Raw genomic sequence first — 17,844 nt, 5'->3', positions numbered from 1 at the left:
CATGTGGGATTTGATAATATGGCTAATTCAGCGCCGTGTAACACCACCATTCAAGGTTCAGTGGGAATAAACTTAATAGGTGGGTATTTTATTACGCTCACAAAAGGTGTGAAAACTCTCAGTGTACAGACATGACATTTTAAAAATACATGACTGACTGAAAGTGGATGCACGGTGTAACAGATGCAGAATTCTACCTTAAAAACTAACATTTTACAGTGCATATACCAGTTGACATGCCTGTTAGGGTCAGTGGCTGTGAAGCAACGGCTCTGCATGTAAACAATCATGTCTGACCAGACAGATTAGCAGCACAAACACCGTCAGCGCCACAAAATTAGCTAATTGCCCTAATAATTTAATTAGAATGGGCGGAATGCATTGTCACTGTGTGGGTAATTATTGATATATCATGTGCATGAGTGTGACAGGGGAGGGTAAACAGCAAGGAAGCCAATTAAATAGTGTCTGTGAAGGCAGACGCTGTGAGATCCAGGTGGCACAAAAACTATGCAGAGCAAAGACAGCATTTGTTCAGAGGAAAAAATTAATGAGTGACAAGATTATTTCTGCACTGTTCTTCCATTCGCGTCACGGTTGAGCACACAGAGCTCTGCAGCGCTGAGACTGCTGTCCTTGTTTTATTAGGTTTGTGTCTTTCATGTAAAATTTAATATATTCTGACTGTATTAATCAAAATTTGTTGTTTTGCACCTGCTCCAATGATGGCTCACATGATTATTAATCCGCTACAGTGTGCAGTTAACCATAACCATGGCAACACATGGCATGTTGCGTTCATTCGAATGAGTTTATTTAATAGAAAAATCTTCATTAAAACAATATACAGTTCAGAAATTATAGATGTGAATCTCATCACATGAAGCTTTAAATGTTAATTCCCTGTCACACAGTTAGGTGGAGCTGTAGCAAGTTGTTTGAATGTTCCAGACAGGTTTTATTTTTCATTAAGCAGGAAATATCCCAGTGAAATCACCACATCTCTGAGGCGCAGTTAGGATTTAGACATATTTCAGGTTTCCATCAGTCCAGCAGTCTGCAGATTTTAACCTGAGAATTGCACCATTTTCAGGTGTTTCTTAGAGTGAAATGAACATAAAATGGGAGACACTGCACTCCAGGCAGTCAGGTCATTCCACCCTGCCCACATTTAACTTTAATATCAGCAGGAGAGCCAGACCAGTGGTTCTCTAAACTTGGATTAGTCTTCTTCATGATGATTTACGGGGCTATAATCGCATGTAATTTGTGCCTTGGAAATTTAATTTCACAGTAATTTGGCTGAGTGAGTCTTTAAATATTACAGGAGAAGTGATGCAGGTGGAGAAAAAATTCACCTTTAAACTCCTATAACACAATACCCCCCCCCCCCCCAAAAAAAAAAAAAACACACACGTTATCAGTTTAAATCTGTCCACAGTCTAATGATAATTTATAAAACTACAGCAGCTTACATGTGTTTTTTGCTACGTGGTGCCATATGATCAAAGAGGTCACATTCTATATTTCATTACAGGAAACATACATACAGTAGTGCCACTCCTGCAATTATTCTGTTCTAATAAAACATTTGACATGACAGAAATATATTTTGACTTCAGCAAACAGATTACACTGTTGGGCTCAGTAAAATAACATGTCATCAATTTATGATCAGCTCCATCACACTATTTTCAAGGGCTTTAAGTCACGATCACAATGACAGATGAATGGATTCAGAGAATTTTTTTTAAAGAAAACTATTGATTAACAAACAAACAAGTTTAGACCTGGGATGAAAAGATGCAGGGTTTTATCCTTGGACACCCAGAACTAGAAACACCACCGGTTTAAAGTTAAATCTGAAATAGTGACATGAAAACAGTAAAACATAGACTTGAATGGATGATGAAGTCTATGGCAGCGACAGGTGGCAGAATTCCCTGAGCTTTTTGTCCTACAGTGTTGCCGTACCCTCTGACGTCCATTCAGAGCGACAACTAACAATGGTAAGTGAGCAAGCAATTTTCTCTGCAGCTCATATTTTTATTACACGAAAAGCCGATTTTCGTTGGTATGACTTGACTCGCGGTGTTTGAAACGTTACAGATTGTCCTAATATGTTGTTTCAGGCGGTTTTAGGTTTGATTTGTGTAGTAGCAGAATGATTAAACGGAGGTAGCAGCCTGTTAGCTGAGGGCTAGCGGCATTAGCTTTTTGCTTAGCAGTCGTTGTCGTAGCTCTTATTAGCGAAGTCATTCATGTTGTAGAGGTAGGTTTATAACCATTCTGTCAATGTTAGTGATGTTTTTCGTGGACAACAGTGTCAATGTGTTAAAGTGTGTATTTCCACTGATACCATCTGACGCATAGATTTGAGGTATCTTGACAAGGCTACAACAAGCTAACTACAGTAAACAGCTCAGCTAAGGTGTTTTTAAAGAACGAATATTAACGAATAGGACTGCGGAGATGCATTAGTACTTACATCTGTGTCAAATGTGTTTACACGTGTGCGATATTCTTCAAGGGTCAAAGCCAGAGTGGAGGCCACGGTCCCGGAGGAGGCAAGAAGGATGACAAGGTGAGAATGACACAGCTTCTTCAGGTTCACGTCGGAACCTGCTTGTTTTGGGAGCCAAACATTTATAATTTCCGTGACATCTGAATTTACGGAACTTGCTCCTAATTGGTTTGGAAGTGTAATATCAAATCCGACATTTGATGTGGGTCAGCTGTTGCGATTTAGTCGCTACTTAGGGTAGTTTTACTGTTGGGGTAGCAATGTATCATCCAAAGCATACTATGTTTGTCTAAATATAAGAGATGTTATCGCAATTGAATGAAAATGAGCTAAAATGTCATAAATACTTTAGTCTGTAGTGTTTTGTGACACTTTGCTGTTTTCCTTCCACAATCTCCCACACCTGTGTTTTGTTAAACAAAACTTGGTACCACAAGTTTCATTCAAAACTATAAGTAAACAGTAAAAATAGACTCACTTGAGATGAAATAACTGCTGATGAAACCAGGTGGCAGTATGAAAGACAGGCATCAAGATGCCAGTTTCTAGCAGTCTTCAGTCTGTTTATAAAAACATAGAAACATGCACATGTATTAAAATGTCATCAGACCAATATTTTAGTTTTGTATGCTGGCACCAACAGTTTTAAAGATGACAGTATAGCATGTTAAAATGTTTTAGGGGGAATCTGTAATCTGCGGTCTGGATTTGAGCTCTATTTTCCATGAATTCTCTGTAAAATCAGCATCACCTCACTTTGCTACTGTATGAAAATCAGCTGCACAGAACTGTCGCTTTAAAACCATTTAAACAAGGTGAAAACACTGATAAATAGTCAACTGCGGTTGAAGGAAATAGTAGATATTATATTTTATATCTGAAATGTCAGATCTGTAGAGATGTTATTTTTAGAATCTCCACAAACCTGACTAGACTTTTTAGTGGTGCTAAATCCTTCACTAATTAAATAAGTTTAATATTAACATACAACAGACTAGAACTCTATTTTGCATTTTATGATCTGTAATCAGAATGTGTGAATTATAAATTTTACCATCAATCACATAACTTGTGACAGAAACAACCCTTATAATTACTCAAATAAAATCAACCTATCTCCATTTCAACTAAGATGAAAAGTTTCTATCAAATGTCATGTTGTTGAGTCAACATTTCAAGCAATCTGCTGCTATATGAGAACCAGATGTTTCCCATCAGGCTCTGAAAAACGGCATTTCTTGATGTTATCATTGACTACATCCTCATGATGTGAGGAACGAGATGGACAGAAATCTAACGGGCCTGCATTCTGTGGCGATTGCTGGTAATTCTGCGCAGTTTAAGTGAGTAGTAGCTGTTGTTTCCCACTGTTACCGTTTCTGAATTTATCAGCCCCCTTTTTATTTGTAGGATAAGAAAAAGAAGTACGAGCCTCCTATTCCCACCAGAGTTGGCAAGAAAAAGAAGAAGACCAAGGGACCAGATGCTGCTAGCAAGCTACCACTGGGTAAAGAAGTGAAAAAGCAACACATTGTGATGAAATATTTACTTGTCTTGTGGTTTATCTTTGTTTGAGCAGTTGTCAGGTTAATCTTTGACGCCGTCACCTTTCTGTAACCTGTTTGTCTCATGCTTTTATTTTGAATTCTCTTTGAATTTACCAGACATAACTTGGGGTTTGTCCCTAGTAGACCTATCTCTGAATGTAATACCCCTGAAACTCTTTCTGTGACATCACAGAGTAAGAACCGATCAATAGAAAGTAAAATGATCTGAAATAAATCATGAGGAGAATGAGCGTCATATTAGCATCCTTCATGTTTAAGATGAGTGTTTTGTAATATTTTGTGCACGTGTCTGTCTTTCAGTCACACCTCACACTCAGTGCCGCCTGAAGCTGCTGAAGCAGGAACGGATCAAAGACTATTTACTGATGGAGGAAGAGTTCATCAGGAATCAGGAGCAGATGAAGCCCCTGGAAGAGAAACAGGAGGTCAGCTTTCATATCTGACATATTTCACGTCCATGTGTACTAGTTGTTTGGGTAAAATGAAAGCACAGTTATACCTGTAAATAATAAATGAGCTTTCTTTTACAGGAGGAGAGGTCAAAGGTGGACGACCTGCGTGGGACCCCAATGTCCGTCGGCACTCTGGAGGAAATCATCGATGACAACCACGCCATCGTTTCCACCTCAGTGGGATCAGAGCATTACGTCAGCATCCTGTCCTTTGTGGATAAGGATCTGCTGGAGCCTGGCTGCTCTGTCCTGCTCAACCACAAAGTAATATTTAGTGACCTCATTTAAAGGCCTCTCCACACTGTCATTTTAACAGTCTTGTAAGTTCACAGCTTGCTCCGCTGTACAACATGAATCTAATAATCTTTGGGCACGACGTGAAGTTTGCTCTGTGCAGACTGCACGAAGAAAACGCAGCTGACCCTCAGTCTATGATGTGCGTGAGTCGACGTGAACGCGCAAGAATAAAACGTCATCAGCGTGCACCATCCATCCATGAAAAATAAACAACCAGAGCTTGAACGGAGCTCCTACAGTCACAGGGAAACTAGACAGACATGAACAGGGCCTGCCCGTATAGCTCATTGGGTTAAGTGGGCGACCCATATACAGGTGCTGGTCTCCGACGCAGCGGCCCGGGTTTGAGTCCAGCTCACGGCCCTTTGCTGCATGTCTTCCCCCCCACTCTTCTTCTCCCCTGATTCCCGTCAAGTCTTAACTGTCACTATCTAATAAAGCTGAGAAAGGCAAAAAATAAAATATTAAAAAAAAAAAAGACATGAACAGAGCCCTCGCTCTGCTGACATTTATGTCAAAAAGGCTTCTGCTGCCACATTTTTACCAGGCTGTCTTCTTTGTTTAAATCCCACGTACTAGTTTTGATGCATTTTGTCGCCGTAAATCGTCTACTTGGGTTTATCTCCAGTGTGGCGCTGATCAGTACGTCATTTCATCCTGCATTTCTATTGGTTAGTTGAGTTAGGTTCAGCAGCATCACACTGTGAGATGATCACCTCAACTTTCTGACAGTCAGAATTTGTTTGCAGCTGTCTTTGGTCACCATGACAACGGTCATCCTTGAACCTGTCTCACAGTGAGACGCAGGACCACCGATTTAGAGCCAAGGCCAAAAATAGTGGTATGATTTTCTCATGACTGTTATCGTTTGTCTGGGATGTCTGAAAATCACACAGTGTGTAGAGGCCTTAATGTAATAATAATAATAATAAAATACTTAGCAACCACGCCACTACTTCATTTATATAAACTCAGTAGATAAAGTATTGCACAAGCCCAAAAAAGTGTAGCCCACGTCTCTTCACTAAAGTAAAAATTCCCACTAGATGTCTTGTATTTGTGCCTCATCGTAGGTTCATGCTGTGATCGGGGTGCTGATGGACGACACCGACCCACTGGTGACGGTCATGAAGGTGGAAAAGGCCCCACAAGAAACCTATGCTGACATCGGTGGACTGGACAATCAGATCCAAGAGATTAAGGTACACTAGATTACAATGCCATGCCAGAAACGGAGCTCAAACTGCTTTAACTCCCAAATCTCTATGAAAAAGTGAGGTTTAGTCAGTCCTGCTGTTCGATACTTTTCTTAGAGGCTAACTGTTGTTTTCTGTTGTTTTTCCAGGAGTCAGTGGAGCTGCCTCTCACACATCCAGAGTATTATGAAGAAATGGGCATTAAACCTCCCAAAGGTGTCATCTTATATGGACCACCTGGTACAGGTGAGTTCTTTAAACGCACAAACTAACAGCGGTTATCAGACTGTCATCAGAGCAAGCAGCACAGGAGACAGATTTATGAAGCCAACCTGTAGTCCACCTTAAACCCGACCTTAAACCACGTTCTCCAGAAATATGACAACACTGTAATCAGACTAGAAGTCAACCAAAGAACATTTAGTCGACTGAAATTGTACCTACTCTTGAACCAATCAGTATGAATTGGTATCGGACAATACAGATCTGCATTTTTATTTCTAGATGAACTAAATGAGCCACAGTGTGTTGAGTGCACTCTACCTGTTATCCTCGTTAGCCAACATTAATTCTAAATTAACATAAAAAGCCAGCATTTGCAGCATAAGAAATCATTTTAACCAGAGTGTTTTGAACTGAATTGATAACAGACTCTGAGCAGACTAGATTCACATGACCTCTTTTAAGGAATATATCCCAGGCATTTGAACAGTAAATAAGTCAGACGTAGCAGTCTCCATAAGAATTGCATTGAGCTACGTGGTAGGCCTACCTATGAAGGTGTGAAAGTTTAATAACTGTCGCTTAAAAACAACACTGATCCTACTTCATTAACAAGTGTTGTCTGTGTATCATAAAGTTGATTTAGTTTTTCTTGTCTGTACCACAGAGGTCCATTGTTGTTCAATAACAACATAAAACCCATCAGTGAGCCACACCACCTCACTGTGTAAAATATTGGCATTGATGATGATTTAATAGCAGCTCTGCTTTCACAGGGGGGCAGTTCTTGTGAGCCAGAGGCAGAAAAACATCAGCTTTCTCCTTTCAGGTTCCATTTCAGTCACATTAGTTTTTTTTTTTTTTTTTTAAATACAATCCGGTGGCAAAGGTGTAGTTGCCCCAGTCTGGGATTACTGACAAATTCCATTTGTTCATTAGGGACCTTTTTTAAAGGGCATCGCAGCAGGGAAGGTGAGAGCCGATCAGCAGCCTCCTGCCGATGCTGCCGCAGACATAAAGAGCTCAGCGGAGAACGCTCTGAGCATTCTAACAAAAAGGGGAAAAAAACTACACTTAATGTGTTGTGGGGAGTCTAATTGAAATAAGAAAGTCGCTTTTACACTAGTGAGACTGAATGGTGAGCTTGATAACCCAGCTTGGGTGCAGCATTTAGAAACGGACATTTAATGAATTTAAAGTCTTTTCTTCACGCTTCTAGACTGCACTGACAGATGAAGCTGCATCCGAGCTTAGTAGTTTGGTACAATCTCTTAGTACTTTCATAAAGAATCATAAATAACCAATATTACAATTTGAATAGAAACAAAATTAAGTTTAATCTCCACTTGAAGGAAAGGAGAACTTCATTTTGCAGTTTACTCTTTGTGGAGGTCAGTGGCAATGTTTTTACTTGTTTCAGATCAGTGCCTTTAAAGAAAACATTGAGGAAAATGTTGAGGATACCAGTATTAAAGGAAATAGCGTCTGCATTAGTCCCCTTAATATAGTTTTGGTTCTTTTCCCTAATCCCTGTCTTCATATGTGGGCTTCTTTTCTAAATTTCCAGACACAAATGTTCCTGAAATCATTCTATAGCAGCACAGTGATTCCCTGAATAAAATGCTGAACCTTTACCAGCTTTTAGATATTGTAATTAAATAATAACTGCAGAAATGTCATGTAGATTATTTGGTTAGATTGGAAAATGAACAGGTATAAATACTTTCATTAGGAGAACAGTTTGACCTTTTGGATAAAGAATTGTTTGGTCCAACAACTGTGCATGAAACCAGGACTAAGCACACTAGTGACGCTATCGGCTCTGTGTAGAAATCCTTCTTTGTTTTCTGTGAATGTCAGGAAGCCACTATGCAGGTGAACACTGCAGATGTGATGTACCAGTGCTGATGTGTGACCTTTAATGCAAACTCTACATTTAGCAGGGCAGTGTGGGTTCTAAAAATTCCAATAAAATGTTTTCATAAATGGAATACGCACAAGGCAAAAAAACTAACATCAGGTAAGAAGTGAATGCATTAAATGATGACATCATGGGCAGTGACATTTCTTTAACGTGCACTTTGCCTTTACCTTCTACTGCAAATGTCTGCAAACGAATGCAGTCACTGGTCATGGAGGATCATTCATCATTCAGTCAGACAGCTAGAATAAAAACCAGAAACCCCACCAACCCTGCTCTAATAAAGCTCTATTCTCACGCTGAATTTCTTAATGAAAAAGTAAAAACTGAACTCGTGTCTGTTACCAGGAAAGACGCTGCTCGCCAAGGCCGTAGCCAATCAGACGTCGGCCACCTTCCTGCGTGTCGTGGGCTCGGAGCTGATCCAGAAGTACCTCGGAGACGGGCCCAAGCTGGTGCGAGAGCTGTTCAGGGTGGCGGAGGAGCACGCCCCCTCCATCGTCTTCATCGACGAGATCGACGCCATCGGCACCAAGAGGTACGCAGAGCCACCTCCACCTGTTTTAGATGGAGAGCATCAGAGCAGTGGAAATGTGTCACCTGTGGCGTTGAGGAGTCAGGAGTGTGTGCCGAGGTGTCGCATTAGGAAGTGTGATAACTGCTCCTAATATATGACAGTTTTATTTTTAGTTTAATGCTCAAAAGCACGTTAATAATTTAAGAAATGCCCCGCTGCAGGGTTTACTGCACCACCTCACTGAAAGCCTGTTAAAGTGTGCAGATCCCCAGGTTTATTCATCACATTTCAGCGTCATCTTTACGCAGTTCAGTGGTTATCAGAACCAGCTTTAATGGCCAAGTATGTACACAACATACAAGGAGTTTGGTTTGGGCTGCTGGTGTCACTCTAGGAATATGGAAAGAATAATAAAGATAAAGAAACTGTAGAATGAAGAACAGCGGGGAAAAAATAAATATGACACAACGCATACAGATGTTTACGAGCTAGAAAGGAACATATAAACACAGTAGTGCAAAATGATAATAGCTTCACAGGGTACCTGCAGATCCTTAAAAAGTCTTAAATTCGTGTATCTAAAATTAAGGCATTAAAATGTCTTAAATTCATTAGAAATTCCTTAAATACAGTAGTCAGTGGTCTTAAATTGTAGGGTCTGTTTTTTTTTACTCAGGGGGACTTTGAGTAACGTAAAAGTTGCGCCGGAAGTTTAATTTCAGTCGCGCGCAGACTCCTTTTTTCCTTTCTTCTTCGCGTCACCGGTCAGTCAGGATGGGTAAGTGCAAGTTTAAGCAGTGTTGGCTGGAGGACAGTCCGTTTCAAAGCTGGTTGAAACCCGTTGCCAATCTCGAGGAGGCCATGTGCATTCTTTGCAAGAAGGATTTCAAACTCGGCACCATGGGAATTAAAGCGGTCGAATCGCACATGCAGGGCGCTAAGCATAAAATGGCGACAGAGAGCCAAAAACAAACGCCGGGCATCTCTCATTTTTGTGTGGGTCCAGCGCCCCAGCTAGCAACAACCCGCCGCTGCTACCGGTGCTGCTACCGCCGGTGCTAGCAGCACTGACCTGACGGTTATCTTTGGTGGGACAGCAACACTCAAATCCGAGGTATTATGGATCTTGAACACTGTGGTGAAACATCAATCCTACACCTCAAATGAGGGGATTGGCGATCTTTTTCGTGTGATGTTTCATTGAGGTTCTAATACAGCGGGATCCCTAACCGTCGCTTGTATTTATAGGATTTTTTTTTTTTTAAATTCAGTCTTAAATTTCGTTCAAGACGGCATTAAAAAGGTCTTAAAAAGTCTTAAATTTGACTTGCTGAAACCTGCAGATACCCTGCTACAGTGCAAAAAGCAGAGAATGCTGTTCATAGAGCAACAAGTACTGAACATATCTGTTGGTATACTGACTGCTGCACAGGTACGGAGGAATGGCTCGGCTGTTTATCAGGCTGATGGCAGTGAGGAGAAGCTGTTCTCAATGTACAGTTATTATTCCTCTCAGTCACGTTTCTCGGCAGTTGCTGTAGTCTTTGGCATGTTTGCTGCAGGTGGTCAAAATCAAAGGTTCTTATTTCTGTTTTTCTCACTGTGGGAAGCAAAATGTGAGAACATATCAATGCTGTGAGGGAATTTATTGTTTGATTCAAATGAACATCTGGTAGCTGCCTGAAGCTGGAGATCGACCGACTTAAATAATGAATGATGTTGGAGAAAGAACTCAGTTAACTGTTAGTGAGAACAAGACAGAAACACAACTTCTGCTGCAAAGTCTCTACATTAATTACCTGTTAGTTTACAGATCATTTTAACACCTGCCTACTTGTTGACATGTCCTTTGTGTGCTCAAAACCTACTGATGAAGCAGCTTTTAGTTTCTGTTTGAAGCTGGACAGGCCTGCATGAGAATCACAGAGCAGCTCAGAGTGTCTTTATATTTGATTTTAATCATTTATTTCCTCATATTAATACTTTAAATTGCTGTAGTTGGTTTTTATTTCGCTCTGTCTTTTATATAGTTTTATTTAGTTAAACTTCGACTTCTTTTTTATTAGCTGCATTCATGTTTCATCATTTTTATTTCCTGTGTGCTTTGGTCTGGACATTTAAACTTTCTTATAATTAACTTTTCAGTCATTGCTCTCCTCTGTATAAAAGGTTGATGAAAGTTTCCACAGACGAGGTTGAACTCCCTGTACCGTGAGGATGTAAGACGATGTAGTGGATTCTGTAATATTTAAAGATGTTCTTCCTGTCTAGGTACGACTCTAACTCTGGCGGTGAGAGGGAGATCCAGAGAACGATGCTGGAGCTGCTCAACCAGCTGGACGGTTTCGACTCGAGAGGAGACGTTAAAGTCATCATGGCCACCAACCGGATAGAAACTCTGGACCCAGCTCTCATCAGACCCGGTCAGTAGCTCGATTCCGCCTACATTTTGTCGCTGATTCTGTCTCTGCTCGCCGATAAATATGACTCTCCTGAGTGGCAGGGAAGGAAAACTGAAATGCCAGATCCTTTTTTCTGCATTTAGAAGTTACTATTCATATCCACCACTGTCAATAACTAACGCTAAAGGCACAGAAATGAACGTATTTAGACTAGATGGTTTCTCATTTCCTCTTGATAAAAACAGGAAACCAGGCTGGTTACCCAACTCTACTTTTTAAGGGCCAAGCGAGTGACGTCAGTACTAAGGAGTAGTGATTCATGTTAGATCAATCCGGGCCAGATTTCTGTACCTGACAGAGCTTCTGGCAGGTTCCGTGTCAGAGAGGATCCGTCTGTGAACACCTCCTCCTCTCGTTGCTCGCTCTGAATCAAAGCGAGCGGCAGGTAGGGTTGTTCTGGGCTTCCTCCCACAGAGCACAATCCATCCACAGTTCAAAAAACGGTGAACACCTCTGCACAGATGTGTCCAAAAGTGACGCATTCAATTTAGCTCTGATGAATTAATCAGCCTATTTATAAAACAACGCTATCTGAGACCTTCAATGAAACATGTAAGAGGCTGAGTTACCTTTCCAGATGTGCAGCTCCTCACTGTTCCAGGACAGGTCTGACTAGTAGCTGCTAACTCGTGTTACCGAGAAGAGGCTGAGAGGCTCTACTGGACATGAACTGCGTCTTAATTTCCTTTACTTTGGAAAATTTACACATCTCCATACGTTTTAGACTGAGATTTGGGCCAGTCTGCTACACACTGTTAGCCTAGCCACGCTAGACAACCCACGGCAACGAATTTAATTCTCTGCCAGGGAGGGTCTAGTTACCCTCCATAAGGCTCGAGGCTGGATGCTCCTAAAACTGGCCGGACCAATCACCATGAAGTGTAGAGTCAGAAGGCGGGCGTAACTAAGTGACGACAGAGGCGTGACGATTCTGACAGAAACAACCGGCGCACAATAAACAGTTATCTTTGGACTCGGCTTTGGCCACAGCCCTTAAAGATTTGAAGCTAAAATTCAACTTGAAAGATAAACAAAGGACGGCACTTCAGTGTTTCATTGAGAAGAAAGACGTATTTGGACTTATGCCGACGGGATATGGCAAATCCTTAATATACCAGTTGGCTCCACGGCTCCGCTATTGGGAAGCTAATGGGACTTAGCCACAATCCGCCGTCGCTCTAGGAACTACGTCAGCCTATTCGTTGCGCTGATTGGTTGTATACCTACCCAACTGCTGCAGAGGGATTTGATAGACAACCTTTTAGCCCGCCTCCCTCCCTGTCGAGCTTCCCTAGACCCTTGTGTCTTCAGAGACATGGGTGTAGCATGCTAGGCTAACACACTGTGGCATCCTGATCTTTTCTGAATGCAGTGGTGGCACATCTGTCACACCCACATTATAAAGTCACAAACTGCTTGGCAATCATGTTAAATAGCAGCAGCTGGGCACCTCATGGATGGAGTGTCACATTTAAAAAGACACCGTGTTGGAATTGAGAAGTTTTCACTGACTTAGTGCAACTAAAATCACATTTTTGTTTTTACATAGAAAGCAAACTGACCGGTACCAACTTTTAGAACCAGGACTGTTTGCTCCATCAGTACAATCAGCTGTTAAATAACTTTACTATAAATAAAAGAGTGAAAGCTTTGGCTTTAAATAACGTGTGGGCAGAGTCGTAGGAAAATTATCTTCCTTAATTGCTTTCCTAAATAAATTAATATTCGTTTTAATCAACCAAATCTGATTAGTGTGTTCTCTGCTGGCACAATGCTGTGTTTATTAATCAGACAGGTTGGCACCGGTCTGCCCAACAGAATGTCAGAAAATAAAATCAGAAACAGCAGAACAGGAAGACACTCACAGTAGCTGCTCAGTTGGTGAAGTTTGGAATTTGTTTCTTTTCTCCTCTTCAGGGAGAATCGACCGTAAGATTGAGTTTCCTCTGCCGGATGAGAAGACCAAACGCAGGATCTTCCAGATCCACACCAGCCGCATGACAGTAGCCGATGATGTCACGCTGGATGACCTCATCCTGGCGAAGGACGACCTATCAGGAGCAGATATCAAGGTCAGAGTTCATTCTCAACTGAAAAGTGCAGTTTTCTTTTTGTCCCATTGGACAAATTCCACAATCTGCAAACAAATCACACTTTTTCATCAGAAAAGAAAAAGAAAAAACCAACAAACGGCCGTAGAATCTGACGTTTTCCAGCCTTAGCGAGCTTTTTCTCTTTGCCTTTCCTCTTACAGGTGGAATAGTACATGCAGTAGAACACACAGAGGTGACTGTAACAGTGTGCTGGGGCCTGTCCAGTCACACTGTGTCCCGTTTTCTTCATTTGTTCTGGCCTGGTTCTGTGACTGCAGCTGGGTATTGATTATGTGAGGTGTTGGCAGCGAGCCACTTCACTTTGAGGCTCAGCAGAACGGGGAGGAAAAAAATCCCAGACGAAGCTGTTTGAAGGAAAAGCAGCAGGGCTAATTTTCTAAATGATTTTCATGTCAACACTTAATTAACTGTGCGAAGTTCTCCAGTCAGAAAGATCCGACCCAAAGTGTTTACTGAACGTTCAGAGGAGCGACTGCTGCCCTCATGTGGGGCCTTATAGCATGACACTTTAATGGTTGCTTTTCTGTATATTTACCAACTAAAACACACTAAATCCATTCTTTTCTAATACTGACCAATGATTTTAGAGCATGGATTACAGATGACATGAGGCTGTTCTGTGGTCAGCTTGAATTAGAGGCTCAGTTTTGAGAATTGGAAATAATTTAGGAGGTGTCAGGTGGAATAAAACAGATGAAAAGCCTCCGACAGTCACAGTATTTTAGTTTAATACTCTCAACTCTAAGCAGTTTCTGGGCATTTTTATTTTTTTTAATCTCTGTGGGCTCGTTTTTCCCAACAATATAAAATCCTGCACCGTTATGGAGCCGGCCCAGCTCTGATTTGAAGATGATGTGCAGTAGAACAGAGATATGACATAAATTATGTAAAAAGAAATAACTAAAGCTGAATTTCTTTGATTATTTAGTCTACAAATATTGTAAAAAATGGGAAAAAGTTCCACTATTTCCGTATTTGAATCCTCTACAAACTTCAAAACTAAACTCCAGAGAGATGTTTCACCAGTTTAGAGTCATGCTGCATTTATTTGTAGTTTAAACTTCCTTTGAATCTCTCATTTCTTTCCATACTCGTCTGATCTATGCTCTGTAGATGATCTGAAAAATCTCTGCTTTTTTGTCTCGTGACTGTCGGCTGCAGCTGAATCACTTCTTTGTTACACTGAAGCATGCACAACTTTTTTGTTTTTTACACAAACGGTTTATTTTTGGCAAATTCTGGAAAACAATTTTGATGAAATATCTTGATTTTAAGTTTACTTTTTCACACTTTCCGTCACCTGGGCTTAAAGATCCCTTCTGTTCATACAGTTTGTGTTCTGATAAATGCTTTATTTTGCCTTTTTTTTTAAAACCAAATTTTAATACCTATTTATATTCGGCTCAAACATGGATGGAAAACAAATGTGCAGTTCAGCAGCACGACTAACTCATGGCATCATCTGAACCCACATAAAGAGGAGCATTTCAAACTAAGTTTAAAGATAAATTCAAGAGCAGCAAAATACACAATCCAGACACAAATATCACTCCATCTCTGCTTGCAGTTCAAACAAAAACTTCTCCCCCAGCCTGTAAAATGTGTAAAATCTAATTAAAGCAATAACAGGAGCCCATGAATTCATTAAAGAACCTCATTTCAAATGGAGTTTTGCTGTTATTTTTTCCATTAAATACACTTTCTTTACTTTGTCTCTCCATTGGTGGAGGCTGGAAGGTAGCAGGTTATACAGTAGATATGCCTTTTTTTTTTCCTTAAATCATTACTCGGAACAATGGCTCAAGCGACAAATCAACACTTAGAATGAATCTCAAAATAGGTTTAGTTTTGGAGTTCAAAATATGTGAGTGTGGTTTCCAATTTAGCCACAGTTTCTGCCATTTTATTTTATTTTTTAAAGATAACATGCCTTTAAAATGCAGATTTTGTGAGTTCAGAGTGTTTATAGCACAGTTTATGCAGCCTTGTCGGATAAATGAACAGTGTTGCTGTTATTCCTGCAAATAAGCTTTCCACATTTCAGAAGGTTTTTCACGAGTTCCTAGTTTAGCCTGTTAAGCAGGGAAGCTCAACACACGAAAGTCCAACTTCAGGACACACAAAGCGCTGCATTGTTAGCGCTGCGTTCATGTGCGCCTCGTTTTTTTCTGACTTCCCTCTTCTTTTTCCGTCTCCTCCAGGCCATCTGCACAGAGGCCGGCCTCATGGCTCTGAGAGAGCGCCGCATGAAAGTCACCAACGAGGACTTCAAGAAGTCCAAGGAGAACGTCCTGTACAAGAAGCAGGAGGGCACGCCGGAGGGGCTTTATCTCTAACCTTCAAACTTTTCTTCTTTCTCACCCCCACACCCATTCTTTATCCGCCGCCGTGTGAAAGAGAGGAGACGACTGCTGCCTCCCAACAGAGAGTTTTGATATATTTTGTGCATGTTATGTCTGGCTTCTCCCGCTCTCCTGTTACCGTTATGTGTTGAGACAATAAATAAAATGTCAATTATATCCGATCATGGCGTGCTAGTCGTCAGCTTTCACTGCTTTATGTGCATTTCAGCTTCTAAAACCCTTCAGCTCAGATTCCTGTATGTTGAGTTCATCAGCGGGCTGGAATATTTAGAGATAATTAATCACATGAATTATTCAGTTCCTTCAGTCTCCGTGCTGTTGCCCTCGGTGTCACAAACAGTCCCATTAAAATGCAAAGTCATGTTTTCAGCTTCACTGGTGTCTTCCTCTTATGGAGGACGGCTCTCTGTTTGTAAAGCCTGAAGGAACCACAACTCCTAATGTTTACTTTGTTTTAGTGCAAAAATGTTCGCATTTAAGGAACTGGCTTTTTTTTTTTTAACAAAATATTTAAAAAACGAGACACAAACAGACGCGAGAAACAAAAGGACAAAAAATGAGATGAGAAAACAAAGACAAAAAATTCACAAAAAAGCTACAAAGTGACAAAACAATGGACAACAAAAAATGACAAAACAAATTGACAAAAATGAGGCAAATGATAAAAGTTGGACAAAAAATGAATCTAGTATTTTACTTTATGATCAAAACAACTTGTCATGGTCTAGAAATGATTTTAAATTTAATCTGCAGTTAATGTCTTCTCTGTAATTTTTACACTCTGAGGGCCGGATTGGACCCTCTGGAGGACCCCTTTTGGACCACGGGCCTCATGTTGGACACCCATGCCTTAGAAGAAATTGCTCCTCGTTAATTACTAGAACATTCCATACGACTCCCACGCGCTTGACGACGGCACACGTGCACGTAATTAAATCTTGGGGGTCACGGGCTGAGATAAAACACCCTGACTGGAGCTTTTTACTCACTCGTCGCCTCCAGCAGCTGCATAATGTCAACGCATTAACGCTCGCAGTGTTTGTGAGCAGTGAGGGAGGGTTTGGGTGCATATCCTTCCCTGTCTCCCATTCAAATCAGCCTTTAAGTTGGAGTAAATCCTGCTAAGCTGCCCTTGCTGCAGTGTTGATTTAATTCCTCCTGATGTGGAGCCATGTGTAACTCGGTGCTCAGCAGAAAGTGGCCCCCATGCAGCAGGCATCCAGGCACTTTACGGGCCGGAGTGAGGAGCTGCTGCTGCTGCTTCAACGCTGCAGCCCCCTCCTCTCAAACGCTCTTATTAAATCAGTCACGCATTTCAACCGCAGCTCAAACATCGCAGCACATTCAGCAAATGGAAGGCAGGAGGAGAAAAAACATTTAAATCAAGCGTGGCGTGAGAGGAAAGAGGGGTGCGTGCGTTCTAATGAGGCATTTGCCCCGTCAGCTGGAGGCAAACTGTGGGTCGGGTGTTTCTAAACAGCCCCCGTGAGCGTACAGATGGAGGTGGAGGGGGTGGATGGACGCTGCAGAGGCTGACCACGGTGTCTCTCAAACGTCACATCCATGTTACTTTTCATGAAGATGTGTGCATGTTTAGCAGTAGCAGGCCTCAAAAAAAACGGCAAGTAGAAAATGACAGTTTGTGTATTCATGGCCTCAGATCCTCCAGAGTCTGTCTGTGCACTTTAAACTGAAAATATCTTAAAGAGGAAGGAGGAGGAGGTTCAAGGTGAGAAAAACACACTCCAGGGAAAATAATACTTTAACCCAGGGTTGTCCAACATGAGGCCCGTGGTCCAAAAGCGGTCCTCCAGAGGGTCCAATCCGGTCCTCAAAGTGTAAAAATTCCAGAGAAGACATTAACTGCAGATTTGTAAAGCTAAACATTTAAAATTATTTCTAGACCATGACAAGTTGTTTTGATCATTCTGTTAAATACTAGATTGTTCTGTTGTCATTATGTGTCTCATTTTTTCATATTTTGTCTTTTTTTTGTGTCTCCTTTATGTCTCGCTTGTGTTTTTTGTGTCATTTTTTGTCTCCTGTAATTTTTTTGTCTCGTTTTTGTCGTTTGTCCATTGTTTTGTTCCTTTGTAACATTTTTTGTCGAATTTGTGTCTCTTTTTTTGTTTTGTTTCGTGCCGCTTGTCTTATTTTTGTAATATTTTTTGTCTTGTTTTTTGTCATTTTATGTTTTTCTCTTGCTGT

The 17,844-nt window shown here is 41.1% G+C and overlaps 1 protein-coding gene across 1 annotated transcript; it reads left to right on the top strand.

Annotated features, from left to right (window-relative positions):
- The first annotated feature begins 1,950 nt into the window (after positions 1 to 1,950).
- Positions 1,951 to 15,797, top strand: psmc1b (proteasome 26S subunit, ATPase 1b). Its single transcript, XM_022210223.2, has 11 exons — positions 1,951 to 2,009; positions 2,531 to 2,584; positions 3,935 to 4,031; positions 4,393 to 4,517; positions 4,623 to 4,808; positions 5,915 to 6,043; positions 6,187 to 6,283; positions 8,529 to 8,718; positions 10,969 to 11,120; positions 13,077 to 13,231; positions 15,475 to 15,797. The coding sequence occupies exons 1-11, from the start codon at positions 2,007 to 2,009 to the stop codon at positions 15,607 to 15,609; spliced, it is 1,323 nt and encodes a 440-aa protein (XP_022065915.1). The 5' UTR covers positions 1,951 to 2,006; the 3' UTR covers positions 15,610 to 15,797.
- The last annotated feature ends 2,047 nt before the right edge of the window (positions 15,798 to 17,844 follow it).

The sequence above is a fragment of the Acanthochromis polyacanthus genome, chromosome 16 (genome assembly GCF_021347895.1).
Source record: "Acanthochromis polyacanthus isolate Apoly-LR-REF ecotype Palm Island chromosome 16, KAUST_Apoly_ChrSc, whole genome shotgun sequence".
NCBI classification, from domain to species: domain Eukaryota; kingdom Metazoa; phylum Chordata; class Actinopteri; family Pomacentridae; genus Acanthochromis; species Acanthochromis polyacanthus.
Note: the sequence above shows the minus strand (reverse complement) of the source record. Positions and strands in the feature narration are given on the sequence as shown.

Excerpts from the sequence above, each read along its gene's own strand:
- psmc1b (XM_022210223.2), top strand. Across the intron at positions 4,809-5,914 it reads CTGTCCTGCTCAACCACAAA|GTTCATGCTGTGATCGGGGT; the intron begins GTAATATTTAGT and ends GCCTCATCGTAG. Across the intron at positions 6,044-6,186 it reads ATCAGATCCAAGAGATTAAG|GAGTCAGTGGAGCTGCCTCT; the intron begins GTACACTAGATT and ends TTGTTTTTCCAG.